The sequence below is a fragment of the Hypomesus nipponensis genome, chromosome 11, assembly GCF_054491055.1.
Source record: "Hypomesus nipponensis isolate SF chromosome 11, ASM5449105v1, whole genome shotgun sequence".
In the NCBI taxonomy this organism is placed as follows: Eukaryota; Metazoa; Chordata; class Actinopteri; order Osmeriformes; family Osmeridae; genus Hypomesus; species Hypomesus nipponensis.
The window spans coordinates 16,049,879-16,067,752 of NC_140371.1; the positions used below are offsets into that span (position 1 = coordinate 16,049,879).

Sequence of the window (17,874 nt, forward strand, 5' to 3'; positions counted from 1 at the left end):
TTAAAGTAAGTAGCCTATCGCTGGGAGCGCAAGCCGTGAATGAGGACGTACTGGCAACCTGTTGATAACGGAGAACACGATTACCTTGATTAACTACGCTGGAATGTGGTGATACAAATAGCACGACGTCAAAACCTACCCTTCGAAGAAGACGGAGTTCAAGGTTGCAAATAAAACATTCCTTCGCGCTGGAGGGAAACTTAAACACTTGAAAAATTCGATACAGTAAAAGTTGACAGCAAGTGTGACTGTGAGGGTGATCAGTGATGACAAAAACATTTGTAACGTATGTAAAAGAAATGCTTCCGCTATCTCTAATAGAAAATCGCGCAAGTTGCTTCTTAATTTGTCGGAGGACAGAGCAGGTGTATTGTGCCCATTGTTAGGTAACAAGCCAACTCAACATTATTGAACATCTTTGGTCGGAATGTCCATACCAATGTGAACATAGGCTATATGAAATGGTGTCCACCTGTCTTACAAACTGGGGAGAGATAACCTGAGATGACCATTCAATTCACAATGAAAGCGCTCATCTTTCTGTGTATCGGATTTTGGACGTCTTGTATGAGCAACAAAAGCTGTCCAAATCTCACCATTGACAGCTGTCGCTGCACTTCTGAGAGGTCCAAGGAGTTGAACAGACAACTCGTCCGAGTGAAAGTTGTTTGTGACGATGTGGAATTATTGGACACCTTACAACCCAGCTTTTTACTCAACGAAACAGTTTCCTTGTAAGTAACATATTCGTTTTGTTCTGATATTGCATCCTTCTTTAGATGTCATACACAATTGGTACAGCAAATTGTTCAAGCACATCCCACATTTGCTACATTCAGCACACAGTAAATAGTACTGTAAAGATTTGAGCAATACAGTCAAAGCCTACTTTAATAAAATCCTATCTCAGCCCTCCTCCCATTTTATTGCCAATTCACACTATTGTATCCAGAGGTATATACTGAAATATGGATGCAAATTAATTGCAAAAAATGATTTTGAATTCGATAATAAGCACATTTTAGAGAAAGTTTTTTTTTAAATGTTTTAGTTTTTTTGGTTTTGTACATGAGTAATTATTATTGTAGTAAGACTAGTAGCACATACAACCGCTGTTGATTTAGCCTAAAGGCCACAGAAGAGTTTAATTTGTGAAGGTGCTCTCCATGGACCCCCACACTTCACGAGGTCACAGTGTTGATTGCAGCTCTTAATTATTGTTAAACTGAATCAATTGTCCTTAAATAAAAAAATCTTGGTCTTATTTTAGACAGGGGCAGAGGAGTAAGCTTTAAGATCATCTTGGACACCTTTTTTGTTAAATACAAACTTAACAACCATATCCTCTCCTTCCCCCTTGTTCAGCCTTGCTCTTGTCCTGTGGGCCCATTGCCAGGAAGCAGTTTTTCTGCATTAGGAAATGTGACCTTTGTCAGGCCAAAGTCTCGCTTTTGTTTAGACGTGCTGTGAAAATAAACATATATCAGAGGGAAGTATGCACATGTGGAGTTCCGTTAGTGGATGTCCTGATGAATCTCTCTCCAAGTCTCTCCCAGGCTGTGGCCCCAGCCTTCTCATTAGCCTTATCTTCATGTGTACAGTATGTACAGTAACCCCCCCCCCCCCTACACACACACACAAACACACACACACTCCTGCCCCCCATATAGACCTAGCTTCAATATACAGCTGTACAAAAATCTATACAAAAAGGTGAGAAGGACAATTTTGAGAAAGGAACAGAGGGGTAAAATTTGTACCCTTCTGTATCCCATTCAAAATTGTTCTTCTCAACTTGTTTTAAAAGGAAGGAAAAAGGTGCAGTGGTCTCTTATTTTTTTCCTAGAGCTGTATTTTGTTTCATCATAGCAGATTTATTACTGCTACACAAAGAACTGACTGAATAATTAATCGACGAAGATGTACATTTAGCTCAATTGTAAACAACAAAGCAACCAAACATTTACTTCATAAACCTTCAATTATTTTCTTTGGTCTTTAATTTCTACAACATACCCTTTATGTGATGGAACAACATCAAACATAAAATAGAGAAAATACAATTTTTATAATTTGTCCCAGCTGTAACGCAGCCAAAGCCCTCTATTAACACCTCTTCCATTCGGGCCGATCTAACAGGGGAGAAGCTGCTGGGGAGTTGGAGTCGGGCCTGACAGCTCTGTTGACCTTGGGACCTATCTGCTGTAATGGTTTTCAGAGCAGAGTAGGAGAGACACTGGCCTCTCTGGAGCACAGTAGCAGGGATTGTAGCAGACACCTGTCTGAGGCAATACCCTGGCTGGGGGACGTAGCACTGGCTACAGTCAAAAGGAAGACAGATTGGTAGTGAGGGAGGCAAAGAGATACAGGGGAAGGGGGAGGAGACTGAAATTGAGAGGCAGAGAAAAAGGCCGATAGTGCAAGAGGCAGTCACAGAAGGAAGTTAGCAAGAGAGGGAAAGTTGAAAGATAGAGGGAGTAAGAAAGACATTAGAAGGAGTGACAGGGACAGAGAGTCAGAGGGACTGACACAGAAAGTAGAGGATAGGATAAAGGTGGTATTGGGGAAATAGCTGTTTGCTCTGTGACATTGCAATGGAAACGACGTAACACAGAAAGACAAACAGAATGTTTGTCAGGGGTTGTTGCTCAGTTACAGTTTTAATGCCAAGCTACAACTAGGACAGGACTTTCCTCCATTTGTATATCACATCTGACAGGATGTGGGCTCTTTTCGCCCTGTATCACTGACAGAAAAGTCGACTCGGGACTCCTACATAGAGAATTTGTAATGCAACAGTCCTTTCAGATTTCTCACTTATTTTCTCACTAAAAGCAAGTAGATGCTCGATACAAAACTTTCCACAACATTCATTTCAGATTTGAGAGCCAAAAGTCCCCAAAGCATGACAGGCCCTCATTCTCTTTTGGTGCTAAAGCACATCAAGGACAAAATATGGCTTGGGAAGAGACCATATCTGGAGGTGTCTGGCCATCAGTGGAGAGTCAGGAGGGGCAGCTTGTGGTGGAAGGGTGGAAGGAAGTAGGAAACCATAGCTGCCTCCCTCCTCACACCACTGAGACATTTCTCTTCTCGAGACTTCAAGTGTACTCCCTTGATCCACTTCCACAGTAGAAGATCCTCAAAAGATACAATGACAGTAGTTCTGCTGCATTGTATACCTCATGTCGCTATTCATCCTGTCGGGAGCAGTTACCTGTGTCAGACTGGTGGATTGAGGTCACCGCTAACCTCAATTTCACAACAGAACCTTGAGGAAACGACGCACAATGCGGACACTAGCGTGAGAGGTCCTCTTGTGTCCTCTGTGATTTGTTTTCCTCTGAGTTATCTATAAATCTCAGTTTTCTTTCCTTTCTTATTTTTCCTCTCTCTTCAGCGCTTTTGCATTTCACCCCGGGTGCTGTTTGTGCGGTACGCTCCTCACTGTCCTGAGTGGTTCTGCATGAATATTTCAGTAAAATGCACATGTTGCCTCTCTGTGCAGATTATGGACCTAGAAAACAGGGAGGGGACAGAGAAGGAGAGCCTCTCGGCCAGTTAAAGGCCACAGTTTAATAAGCTGTGGTACCAACCCTTAGTTGAAAGAGACAGGGCCAAAATGACCTTATACACTAGCTAGAGATTAGGACTAAAGGCTAGTATTGACAATGCACTTCCATGGTTCTGTTTCACTGCTTTTATCCAGCACCCATGCGGCTAAATCAAAGGATCATGTTAAGAAGTGGTCTTCCCTGCATTAGTGTCTGAAGTCCAAAAGGAAAGTTTCTTTGAAATCACTTATTTTTCTGCCCCAAAATAGTGAGTACCACATTTACTTGCAATCCCTGTAAAAGGCTAGCTTTCCAAACCCTTGTTTGGTGTGATTCATTTTTTTTTGTTTTTTTTGCTCCGTTTTTTTCTTTAGGTGATAAGGAATCACAGTTCATGACTGTTTGGAGGAGAGAACAGCTTGCAAATCACGATGGCCTTGCGAACCCAAGAATGTGTCCAACCTTAGTCAAATGTCTACCGTCTAAAAATATTGGAAAAGACAAATACAATGAGCGCCAAGGATACTTTTCTAGTCTGTTATCCCTACCTCCTCCCTTCACCATTGAGTAAATACCAAGGTTTCTTAAACTGTCATAAGTCTGCTGGCGCACAGGCAAGCCGGCCTAAGCAAGCATGTTGTGTTTTCCTCTGTCGCAAAACGAGTCAATTATAAACATGATGCCTAATGCTTTGGTAGCAGGGGGTGGTCTCAGGAGGAAACACATTAACTTCCTCCCTGTCTCATCTATGCAGAGGCCTAAGAGCAGTGTTTCAGTGTGAATGTGTGTGTGTGTGTGGGGGGGTGCGTGCGTGTATGTGTCACTCAATCAAATTAAATCTCAAAATCATGATGGTCCACTTGTCAATATGATCAGTTTTTTTTTTATGCCATTGTTTAATGGACTGAATAGTTTCCTGTCTTCTGACGAACTTCGGGAAGAATTAATTGTGTTTATCACAAATACTGATTTATGCAAAATGCAAAATGCCATGGTGATGATTAGCATGGTCTCAGTTAGAGAGACAGACGAGGAGTCTCTCTGCTGCCCTGCGGGGCGGCGCCACATGCTCAGCTGTCAGCTTGGGCCTATTTGAGGCGCTACTAATACTTGAACTCCCCAGCAATGTCTGTTTCTCATCCAAGGTCAATGTTAGTCGATATGAAATATGTTATTTTGGTTAGCTGTGCCTAGTAACCCGATATTGTAGAATAACAGAGGGGTTTGGATGTTTGAAGAGAAATGCCTGGAAACCATGGGGCCGCCTCTCTGCATGTTTGTGATAGTTCACATTGTGAGCTTTTACCCACTTTGTCCTGATGATTGGTGACTTGGACCCCATCAATTGAAGTTATTTTTGTTTCTGCTCTCTTATAATCATAAAGTTGGATGTCTCTAGTGCATGGCTGGTCTCACTGTAAAGATGTTGCATTTTGAAATGAACCTTACAGAAATATACTAGCTGTGGTGTTGGGGGGAAAAGAGTTGGACTGGTGATCTTGGACAAGAGTTGATATAAGAGTTGCTCCAAAATGTTTAACCACCAAGTACAATTCCAGTGAGGCTAACATTTAATGCCTTTGCCAAACAGGAAACATAGAAGATAAACAATATATTTATTCAAATGTGAGTATAGACTGTAAATTAAAGCACAACTGCATGTAGCCTAGGCCTCTGTGTGCCTGAAATACACACACTTTATGAAGTGTGCTGTAGTGTGGTGAAGTCTTCCATGTTAGCCCTAATCACAAAAACACAGAGCAATGACATAGACCATTTGCTCTGGCCCCAGCCAGACAATATTTAATTTGTCTGTTCTCCTGAAAGCAGCTTATCCTCTGAGAACATAATTGATCATGTAAATAGAAAGTTGGAAGGACTCTCTAGAATCTGGTCATGCGCTGTTTACATAATGTACAATTATGTTTTGCCTCTGATTTCCCGGACGTTGCACAGAGGCCTGAGAGAGGCATGCAGGGGTCGCTGAGCGGCTGCTTTCCGCTGCAAACACACAGATCGGGGGACGCTTGAGTTTGCACAAACAGAGGCCTCCTGTCCCTGCCTGCTGAGAGGGTACTTCTGCCCATAGACACAGGATGAGAGGGGGGAGGGAGTTACGGGTGGAAGGGCAAGCGGAGGTGAAAATGACAGTACAGTACACAGCTCTTGCAAACCAGTACCACATGATCTCATTCAAGTGGGTGCCTTTCTGATCAAATAAAGGGTTTGCTGAAAGCCACAACAGCATGTGTTTGTGTGGTTTATTAACACGCATTAACAGAAGAAGGTTTAGGATTTTAAATATAAATATATTTTTAAAATAAATATTTTTATACCCGTTTCTACTTGCCTTCTAATAACCTTCCTTATACCTTTTATTTCAAGAGGAATCCAACCTTGTCCAGTTTTTTTTTTGCAACCTCAAAGCACTGTTTTACTTCAACAGTGACTTTTCCATCAAGCTTAGATATCTTCACATTTCTCTCCTTGTCATTCATGCTGTGTCATTTTATGTGTACGTGTCTATCCGTATGGCTCGTGTATCTCCCGTCCTGGCTATTCGAGCAGAACAGCTATAGCACAGCCCCCCCTCCCTGCACGGTCGGTCAGCAATTTGCTTCTTCAGCACAATGCATTATGGGATCAAGCTGCTTAATCCTATAGCATTAGAATGGAGGATGCATTCCTGCTGGTGAAACGAAGCGCCCTCCAGTCACTGAGGTGACTCGTGACACATCCCAATTACCAGCCTTCCCAAACTTCTCCCATCGCTTGGGAGAGGAGGAGGACAACCTTGTTAAAGAAGACACGGAGGAAGACGTTGGATAGAGAGGGAGGGGTTTGACCTTGAGCATGTGGGAGCGAGCCGGTGGGAGCCATGTGACACAGTGCATGCAAAGCAGCGAGGCCTCTATCTCGGCATGCAGGCGGTGACATGGCTTGAGACAGTGTGCCAAGCCTCGCCATACTGGCAGGGCTTGCCCCACAGCCCCAGTAGACAGGATGATATAGGATCTGGCAAGAGCAATCAATATTTTAGCAGATACGAAATCCCAAAAATGCCATCTGAGTTGTATTTGAAATGATGTGGATCTGGGCCCAGGAATAAGTGTGACATAAATCATTACACACCGCTCCTTTCTTAGCCCAGAGCTCAGCAGGAAGGAAGGAGGGGAAAAAGTGTGTGTGTGTGTGTGGGGGGGGGGGGGCTGAGTACCTCAGTTTTCAAAGTCAAAATGCTTTGCTGATGTGTTATGCCCTGACAGTGAAAATCAATGTCTGATGTTTGGATTGTGCTTTGTGAGTGGGCTTATCTGTTTCCATGTGCATGTCTACTGGACGATTGTCCACTTAAAAGCCCCTGAGTAGATCTGTGTGTGTGTGTGTGTGTGTGTGTGTGTGTGTGTGTGTGGGCGCAGAGATGGTTACTATTGGGATGGGTGAGTAGAGTTTATCTCAAGTCTGATATATTTACTTCACTGCAGCAGCAGATAACACAGACCACCATCTGTTCTCTAACGAGTCCCCCAGGACTCTCACCAACTTACTACCTGGGGATGTTTGTTTGGGTCTGTCCTGTGGCAGTGTGTCTTTTACCTTGTACAGGTATGTCAGGGATTGGACACTGTGTAGGGTATTTCTGCGCCCTTGTGTTTGTGTGTGTGTGTGTGTGGGTGTGACTTTCTTCACGAAGGCTGAAGTTCTACCCACAGGTCTTTGTGTGATGACGGTTGTTTACATCAGAGGAACGAGTCTGAGCTGCTCTCCAGGGAGACTCGAGTCCAAACTTTCCCTCCCTGCTCCATACAAATAGCCTCTATGTTAGAGAACAAAGGATTTCATCAATGGCATTTATCTCTTAATACAAGTATGAAGCATCTGCATTGGTCTTCTCTCTCTCTGAGCCAAATCACTATCAACACAGGCTCGCATGTTCACATCCATTCGTCACTAAATCCCCCTGTGGAACATAGCATTGATTTGTTTAGTGTTAGAACTAGCAGTGGATGATTGAATTGTGCTGAATAGGCGTTGCGTTAGACCTCTTCGGCGAGGGTGATATTCTGACACGGGGGTCCATTACCCGTTTTAACCACAAATGGCTATAAATAAGACAGAAATGTAGCACAGATGAGAAATTTACTGCCAGATCTAATCAAGGATAAATTTTCACCTTGCACTAAGTTATTGGCAGGATGAATAATTTACGAGGTGTTTGTATAAATCACCTCCTGGCTGTATTTCTGGAGGTATTTACAAATCTGTCCCCTGGCTCACCATCTCTCTCTGCGGTCCATCTTCTATCTCACCTCTGTCCTTTTCCTCTCCACCCTCTGTTTCTCCTCTATATTTCTCTCTCCTCTGCCTCTTCTACTGGATTGTGATTTCTCTCTCATCTTTCTCTTTGTTTTGCGGCCCTTCTTTTGACAATATCTCACACACACACGCACACACACGCACACACACACTCACTGCCTCACCTCAGTCCCTCTCTCTGTCTGTGTCTCATCCTCAGGATCCTCAGCAACAACAAGATCTCCTTGGTGAGGAACGGCTCCTTCTATGGCCTGGCCGCTCTGGAGAAACTGTGAGTACCTTTGTGGCTTGTACTTTCAGTCCAGACCCTGTGCGCTATAGCTGGCTTCACAACCAGGCTCCTGCTTTGGGAGAGGAAGTCAAATGAGAATAATCTTAATCACTGTACAATAATAATGAACCGCTTTAAGAGAGGATGGTCTTTGATGCCCATAGTAAGTGCCAGTGCACTTAACTCAATTGCAAGAGTAAGTGTCCTAATGGTGTACTATATAGGGTAACATAACAGCACTGCAAGTCCATAGGATTTGGCACTTCGATAGGGCACTGAAGGGTGGGAGTGATCTAAGTGTCCAGCCATGGGAAACTGAGTGACGATCTAATAATTAATTTATCATTGAATGAAAACCACTTATCCAAAGCAGTGTACAGTACATGGAGGGGATTTGAACCTTTGACTTCTGGATCTGCAGTCAAGTGCTCTAACCACCCTTTCCCTGTTGAGATGGTTCCCTCGGTAATCAACCAGTGATGATTACCATTCCTTCAACTCCATGAGTGACCATCACATTCAATGGTGACGTCGAACGGACCATCTTTCTGAGAGTGGAACAGTTTAAGAATGCTAATGACATCATTACCAAGGCTGCTAGCCAAGGAACTTCTATTAAAGCCAGTTCTGTTGTGGAGCCCCTTGACAGGTCATTACAGCAGAAGGAGAATCCTCATCTACTTTCTATGATGTCCCTGTGCAGCATACATAAGGATGTCATTGGTCTTCCTCTATGGTGTAATGGCACCATTACAGGATCAATAAACAGATAATACAGCTGATATATGTCCAGGTGACGTGTCACCATGTGACCTTTGACCTCACGACCAATTGGGTCCCGCTGTCCCTACACCAGTCCCTCTTGAAAGTGGCAGCTGAAGGCAGGGCCAGTGTTCCTCGGGCTGGTGGGGTGCCCAGGCACTTCTGGTCAGTGAGTGGGCTGTAACGGCCAGCTGTTTGATTGTCTGGCTGGGGCTGGTGGCGTTGGCACCCAAAGACACTGCGCTTCTCTGAGTGACTGTCAGACTGACGGAGTGTTGACTCCTCATACTGTGACCATGCAGGCCCTCCACCAGCAAGAGCTGATGGAGGGTAGCGGAGACGGCTGGGTGGGTGGGGGTGGGCTGTAGAAAATGTTGTAGAGGGGGAGGGGCATGGTTTCAACTGATGGCCATGCGGAATTGCTTTCCTTGGTGTATACGGAAACAAGTTTGAGAAACAAGTTTGAATGTACCTGTGGTGAATACATATCGTCTGTATTTAGTATACAGCGCAAATTGGAGATCGTATCGGCTTTTGATTTGACCTTTCACTTAAACCACAGTGGCATCTCTCAGTCTTCTCTATCTGAGAGGAGAGGCAGTATGTATGTGGAGAGGGTAGCCTGGTCCAACTAGGGTCTCATTATTATCTCTCAAAATGGGTCAGAAGGGAGTACCGGTATGTACATCCACAACAAAGCCTAGCACTGGTTCTCTGTCTGGGTAAATGGTAAATGGACTGCATTTCTATAGGCCGTTTTCTACCTTAGCGGCACTCAAAGCGCTTTACAATTTCCCTCTCATTCACCCATCCATACTCACACTCACACATACCGATGGCAACGGAGCTACCGTGCATGGTGCCGGCCTGCCCAACCAGAGCAACTGGGGGTTCAGAGTCTTGCTCAAGGATACTTCGGCACATGGCCTGGGAGGAGTCAGGGTTCGAACCGGCAACCTTGCGATTAACAGACGCCCTTCTTTACACCCTGAGCCACAGCCATAGCCGCCCCTAGAAGGGTAGAATGCGTTATGACCTCATGTATTCCCACAACTTGAGTTGGCGGCGGCCAAGAACAGAGCTTGCGGTGGTGGGCTTGCTCTTGTAGCTGTTGTGTGGGTTTTCTCACTCTGATTAACCTTCGTTAGAATTGGATTGAAGTCCAAATGAATTTATCTCTCAACAGTCAGTTGAGAGACAGAGAGGACACAGTCTGCTTGACCCAATGTTCCTCACTGACACCAGCAGCGAAGTCACGGAGAGGACTTCATTAAGATGCAGTGTGGCAAGTCATGGCCACCGCCATTCCTCACGCCACAAGCGGACGTCGGGGGCGCTGGACGCGTCCTCTAAAGTTTTCTTGTCTAGTGGTTCCAGCTGGGGAGGAGAGGACTCAGTCGATTCCCCCTTCCTCAGTCTGGTGCGTTGGATTGATGGATGCATGGCAGATCCCTCAAGGACAGATCACTGCACTGCCGGCTCTGCATGTGAATGGGAGACTGAGGAAAATAGTGCCTGGAAACAGAGTGCAAAAGTGAGTTTGGTGTATTTCAGGATTCTCTATAATTGTCTTCACATCCAAGTCCACTTGGGAAACCTGCCCTCAGAGGTCAAGGGTCATTTAAGGGGGGAGAACAACCCTAGAGTATTAAAGTTGTTGGATTGGGCCTGTATTGATTACATCTTTGGTGTCATACATAATTGAGCATGAAGTGAATTCATGTGATAAGGATCACACACAGTATGATTGCTCTGGCATGGAATACCATTAGCAATCAAGCGTTCTTTCATACGACAATATCTGAAAAGCAGCTTACTGTGGTATGTAGGAAGTAGTCATAATATAGACAGGCCCCAATGGTTTAGTGTTGTTTTGAGATATGAGGCTTTTCGACAGTGTTTTATGTGAGCCAGTTGGAGGGTCACACTGGAGGTTAACTACCTCAGTTCTGGGGGTCTACTGATCTACTGTACCCAGCAGGCTGTGAAAGAGACAGGCTGACTCTTCAACCCCCGCCCCCCCCCCCCCTCCCTTCTCTCTCTCTCCCATTCTCTCCCTCACTCTCTGTCTCTCTCTCTTATGGGCTTCTCTGATGCCTGGTGTCTGAGGAGCTCTCCAACAGACCATCCATCAACTCTGTCTACCTCTACCTCTAAAGAAGAGTTACTTCTCTTGTTTTCCTTCTCCAACTGGCCAATGGCAAGACATTAAAGCATAGTGATTTATCTGTATTATGCAGTTTGTGACGTTGTCCTGAAAGGGAGTGTTGGAAATCATCTCTTGGTTGCCAGTCACTTTACACAGGGTAAGTATATGAAAGTGTATGTACAAGTGTTTCTCTCAGGATTCATGTTTCACACAAAATTACTACTGTTTATCTCGAGTCCAGGTAACTATCATCTCCAGGGAGGAATCCTTTCTTCTTTTTTTTTACCTGCTCTGCCGCTCCTCCTCCATAGCCTACCTGTGTATTTTAACCCATACATTAAAGCATTTTTTACCTTGAAATAAATACCTAAGGGGCACCCTGCTTACAGAAAATATATAACCCTCTGAAGCATTCTTTTTCTTGCTAGTGAAGCAGGCAGGAAATGATTGCAGTAGGGTTCCATATCATAAATGCTTAAACTGATTAGACACTGGGAGAAACACTGAGGCAATATAATTCTGACTGTTGGACAAGAGTCAATGATTTAGAATGATTTCCAAACCACATACTTGACAAAATATGAGCTTGTTTGGCAAAATGTATTAGCATTGGGCTGCATTCAGATGTAGTCTGTCAATGCCATATCTCTAGCTAGGGACCTTACTAATTCATGATGGTTGGCCCCTTGAATTCTATATGTTATTTCCCAACTAACACAGTGAGGGAAAGCCCAATGGCTTTTGATGCTCTGGCAGTGGTTGCTACAAGTCTGTCACACAGACATGCGCCCAGACTTTCTAATTGGACTGAACTGTCTAACTACCCCTTCTTTTTGCTCCCGAGCGACTTTCAAAGCATATTTATTTACAATTCCGTAGGTGGCTGTTTCCACCCTAATGAGATGTGTTTTCTCTCATTTGGGGAGTGTGAGAGACATATTTCCCTTCCATGCTGCTCAAAGGCAGTGCAAATTGACCCACGAATATTTGGAGTATTAACAAATGAGTTAAACGGACCTCCTTATTAGCATAAAGAAATGAGGGTGGTATCAATGCAAACACAGCACGTTTTCAAACCTTAGGCCAAGAGACTTGTCATGCAGCTACTGACAGACAGCTTGACTGTGTGAGGGGTGTAGAGCTACAGGACTTGTGTTATCCCCGGCCTCGCGGTGGGAGAGACAGAGGAGGAGGCAGTTTTTCAGCAGTGAGGCCACTGCTGCTACACAGTGGCCTTTTCTCACTGTCAGCTGGTGAACTCTCCTCTCATTAGTCTATATGCCTCCCACTCCCCCCCCCTCCCACTCTCCCCCTCCCACTCTCCCCCCCCCCTCCCACTCCCCCCCCCCCCCCCCCTCCCACTCCCCCCCCTCCCACACTCTTTATTTCTCTTTCTCTCTATTTCTCTCGCGGTTGCTCTCTGGTTGGGAAGGAGACGTGTGTTTATGTGTGTTGAGGGTGGGGTGAGAGAAGTTGTCATGCATTGTATCAAATCGTCCTTTTCTTGAGTCACAGTGGATTTTGACTTCAGTCCCCTACAGGATTAAATTATGTTTGCTGGAAACACATAATGTTACTGTTATGAATTAATTAAATTAGACATGACACAAGGCTTACACAATCATATTTGTCCTCACTCATTCCATGTGATATACCATGCAAGCTATCTAATGCACCATGCGGCATTGTTGGAATTTAGTGCGTTAAACCGAGTAGGAAGATATTTCATGGACAGCAAATCTATTTCTCCATGCTATATCATCATTAACCCTTACGTAACCCTCGTGGCCGTCAGTTGGATTCTTCACATGAACTTGATGTTTTCTTCTCTGTTTACATATCCTTGTTAATTGACTGAATCTGAAGCCAGTTACAAAAACACTGATTCCAAGAGGAACACTGTAGATAGTTAAATGATGAGATTCTGCACTATTTCTGGTGAAGCATGCGTGTGGTCCATTCACCCTTGTCAGGAGTGTGTTTGCACGCATGTGTGTGTGTGCGTGTGTGGCAAGTCGTTGAAACGGAGATGAATCTACCCATTAGTGTCATACTACATGGGAAATAGCTGAACATCCTAAGAGTCCAACAGATGTGGGGAACTCCAGCAGTCTAAGATATACAGCACTGTGGAAATGAATAGTGAACCACGTCAGTGGCCTTTTAAACATTAGCCACAAAGAGATGAGTTTATGTCAATGTTTCCTCCCTTCACTTCCAGCACTCAGTGTGCAGAAAACCAAAATGATTGTTGTTTAAACATTCATCTCATCTGAGTTTACACAGATGAACGTATCGAAGAGTCGGTCACCTCATAGTCGCCTTTGGGTTTGTTTATAGGTATGTTCAGATATAGGACTGTGTGTGTGTGTGTGTGTCTGTGTTATTCTTGACCACAGCTACAAACGAACTAGTCTGAGCAAACGGGAAGACTTATTTATTCTAGTGGACTTCCATCCGGCCTTTCTCTTTCCCCTGCCAATCACCCCGAAATCCAACAATGCTACAACACAACAATCCCATGCGCGGTACTGGAAAACAGAGCTTGTTGCTGATGAATAGAACACGTTCAGTAAACCAGCCCTGTTATTATAAGTATGTGGCAGTATAACAGAGCGGAGGTCTTTGGAAAGCATAAAGACATGAAGCCTCTCAGACCCATATAGTTTAACAACAATGTTTTAGCAAACTCCTGAAATATGAAACCCCTTAACACATGCCCTGCAGGCATTTTTGGGGTTGTGCTTTTCTCTGTCAAGGTCTTGTCAGACATTTCTGCACTGCACTCACTGCATACTTATAGCTAGCAGCTAGCTAGCTGCTTCCTCCTCTGTATTTGACCTGACTCATAACTGCCCCCAGGCCCAGGGCTGTTAGGGGAAGTGCTGACTGGTCAGCCCTGAGACAGATGGACAGCTCCTCGCTGAGGAGGCCGCTGGTTGCTGCAGACTGAGAGAGATGAAAAGGAGGCGTACAGAAGGTACCACAGGCCAGGTGACAGACCTTCAACCCCAGCCCTTGGCCTGGTCTTCTTGTTGCAGTTTGTACGTGATCAAAGACCTGCAGAGACAGGAAATCACAACTAACCCACTGGTCCTGCCCGTGCCACGTGGTCAGGGAAAGACAGACAGACTGCTGACTCGCTGACTTCTTCTATCAGAAATATCTTTCCAAAAGTGACTGAGTTTCAGTTTTGCTTAGTTCATGAAGGGGCTGTTTACAATGTCTACACTTATCTGATCCAAGAAAAGCTGCCTTTCATTGTCCACTATTGTGGACCACCAGACCGTATATATGCATACAGTATGCATGTCCTGGACAGTGACTGAGTGTGGTGAAGGGTAGAGACAGACCTTGTGTCTACATGGCTGCTTGGTGAGGGTCGCTAGGGAAGGACTAACGGCAGAGACAAAGTGTGTTTTAACTCTGGACAGAACAATTCAACACAAGACACAGATCATTAAACCCAGACAGGAGTCATTTATCTGACGATAATGATGGCTTCCCTCCCTTGTTTGTGTGTGCAAGTGTGTGGCTATGTGTGTTTAACGATTAACATTAACCAAATTACCACCAGTTCCAGTGAAGGCCTACCGTGTAAAACAGCCTGTCCTTTAGTGTTCAGAGTTTTTGACGTAGTAAAGGTAAAGTAGTAATATCAGTTACAGCAAAGTATTCCTTGTTCTTTGGCAGTAGCTTCACCTCATGCCGTCTGGATGCAACAGCGAGTGGTTACGCTGTGGCCTAAAACAACAGAGAAATTCACAGTTGATTTAAAAAAAATATGGGCATTTATATTTCAAGTGTCGTTTCATTTGCTTCATTCTTCTCCCTGGTTAGCTCTCTCCCAGCCATGATGACTGCTACCTGCTAGCTGTCGAAGCAGCTGGATGTGGACTAGGAGAGCTGAGCCATGTTTGTGTGGCTCCTCACCCCGGCACATCTGGCTGGAGAGCAAGGCGAGCTGCCTGTGATGTTCACCGCTCAGAAGCATGCGGAGGAAACGGGGGACACAGTTTCAGGAAGTTATCTTTGGCTTTAAAAGGGGTAATCAGGAGAAGCGGGGTACTGGGATGATGCGGTCCTTTCTTAGCAACTTGGGGCCGGGGAACTGAGAGAACTGAAACCACAATGTGTGTGTGTGTGTGTGTGTACTCTTCCCTCTGTTAGACACCACACTGTTTCTGCATAGCAGGGAAAGAACATCTGTTAGACAAACAGGTGCTACTCTTCTTAATACCTATATTAGGAACCTTTCCTTCCTTTCTCTCTCTCTCCCTTTCTCTGTCGCTCACTCTCTCGCTCTGTGGATAATGGTGGTAGATAGGATAAGATGTTCTGTTCAGGGGAACACAGCTATGTCACCACCACGCTAATGGACAAAATACAATTTGTCTCCAAGTCTCTGTAAGTAATTACGTTTTTCCTGTGTATTTGTGGTTTTCAGATAGCAGTATGCACTCTTGAATTTCTCTAAAATGTAGAAAACCATGTCAATTTGATTCTAAATAGTCATACAATATATAAACCCTCTAAATACACTCATGCAGGAATTATGACTCCTCTGAAAATGATGTTTACATCTCAATGTCAGTGTGATGTGGAGCTCTGTGCTCTGACGAGTGCTGGGAGCCTGTCTCTCTCGCTCTGTCTGCCAGCACGATGACAGGGCCCCGCTGAGCTGGCTCCTATATACATGCCATCACGTGTGACCTCTCGGCTTTTTCCTCTTTCTTTTCTGCCTTCCAACTCTGACTTTCATTCTTTACTTTTCCATTTCTATTCTTGTTCTGTTGCTCACAAAAAAATGTTTCCCCTTCTCCCGTCCATCTCTTTTTCTTTACCCCTCCCCTCCCTCACACACACACACTCCCTCTGTCTCTCTCTCTCTCTCCCTCTCTCTCTCTCTAGGGACCTGAGGAATAATTTGATTAGCACACTGGAGCCCGGAGCCTTCCGTGGACTGCTGGCTCTTAGAAGACTGTGAGTATAACCGAGGACTGTCCCAAAATGGCCTCTGTGTGGGTGTGTGTGTGTTTGTGTGTGTGTAGAGGGTGTGGGGGGGTACAGGTAGGGTGGCCTGCTATCACTGCAGTAGTGGTGATATTTTGCTAGGATGCTTTAATTGAGCACTCACACACAAAGACATGCACACACACACACACACACAGAAGGCTTTAGATCAAGTCTACGGTATAAATGTCTTAATTCTATCATGATCGTCCAGGTTTTTAGACTGGCAGGGTGTTGCAGGGATGCTGGTTTGGGACGCGTGTGTGCCAGGCTAAAGGAGCTGCCTCGTGCTAATTTAAGTGCTCCCCAACTGGTGATTACTCAAGTGCTTTGCTTATTTTCCCACAGCTGCTCCAGCAAAGCAGCTCTTTAATTACAGAGGGGAAGGGCACAGAGCCACAATCTCAACTGCACTCAGGAGGCCTCCGTATGACTCGTATGTGTGTGTTTGTGAGAGGTCAAAGGTTGTTAAAGGTCAGGGTTAATGTCCTGGCAGTTGGGCTGGATTGAACATCACAGTTCCATGAGCTACTTAAGCTCTCTTTATTAGATTATTGAGAGAAGAGGGCGGAGACTCACAGATGCACAAGCTGACACGCACTACACAAACTTGTTGTCACAGCAAAACCCATTCTGTTTTCTGTCACACGCACACGTTCCCTGACAACCCGTCCAAGATTAGTACTGTTAATGGTTCAAGTCCAATAGGATTGACTTAATCGAACCACAAAGTTTGCTTTTTGTCCATCTAGGGATCTGTCCAACAACAGGATTGGCTGCCTCTCTCCTGAAATGTTCATAGACCTTGGCAATCTATCCAAGTTGTGAGTAATCTCCTAATTGAAAACATACAGCTCTGCAACGCACAATTTACAATGAGTGTGTTGAAAATATGTTGTTTATCTTAGATAATGTGGTTCCAAACTAACGCCTCTACAGATTCTGTTGCTGTTGAACTTCTTTAAACCATTTTAATGTGGATCTGGCATTGTGTCCGCCCACAGGAACCTTTCTGGAAATATTTTCTATTCCCTGCCGGCGGGTCTCTTCATCAGCCTTCGGTCTCTCCGAGTCCTGTAAGAACACCAAGGAGATCATAACACACTCACACACACATATAAACACACACGTCGAGAATACAAATGTAACTCCTGTGTCGTGTCCCATCAGGCACTTCAGTACGGAGTCTCTGTTCTGCGACTGCCAGCTGGAGTGGCTGCTGCTGTGGGCCCGGGCCAACGGCGTCCGCATCGCCAACGACACCCTGTGCGTGTACCCCAACCACCTCCACGGCCTGGAGTTCCGCAACCTCCGAGAACAGCAGCTCCGATGTGGTACTGTCAATCAAACCCTCTTTCTAACAGTATGTCTGATGGAAGACTTTAGTCGGTGGGCTTGGTTCACAGGGCAGGGATAGAGTCGATGGGAGCGCCGATGTCCCTTGGTGTGTTTGCATTCGCCCCTTTTGTGTATATGTGAGGCCAGAGTGTGAGGAGCATAGATGGAGAGAGAGATGAAAGGTAGAATGTTCTGGCTTTTCCATCTCTGCTGTGTGCTGTGTGTCGCGAGGGAATAGTGTCTCATACGTGATAGCCTCTGGCCCCCCTCCCCATCACCCCCCACGGCCTGTATACGCTTTCAGGATATGACATCGGTATGACGGAATTGCATGAGATGAGAGCTGGAAAAGTGAGAATTGACAAGTGTGTCTGGGTTCCCCTGTATTTATTGTTGGAGGTGTGTGTGTGTGTGTGTGTGTGTGTGTGTGTTTGTGTGAGTGTGTGTTTGTGGGATTAGAAGGGTAGAAA

General features: G+C 45.1%; 1 protein-coding gene across 1 annotated transcript in view; it reads left to right on the forward strand.

Moving 5' to 3' along the window:
• The first annotated feature begins 46 nt into the window (after positions 1-46).
• Positions 47-17,874, forward strand: part of adgra1b (adhesion G protein-coupled receptor A1b) — an 84,513-nt gene continuing 66,685 nt past the window's right edge. Inside the window, exons 1-6 of the mRNA XM_084710055.1 lie at positions 47-734; positions 8,071-8,142; positions 15,965-16,036; positions 16,819-16,890; positions 17,071-17,142; positions 17,237-17,400. Of these exons, the coding sequence (XP_084566181.1) occupies positions 505-734; positions 8,071-8,142; positions 15,965-16,036; positions 16,819-16,890; positions 17,071-17,142; positions 17,237-17,400 (682 nt within the window). The 5' untranslated portion in view covers positions 47-504. The remainder of the gene's footprint in view (positions 735-8,070; positions 8,143-15,964; positions 16,037-16,818; positions 16,891-17,070; positions 17,143-17,236; positions 17,401-17,874) is intronic.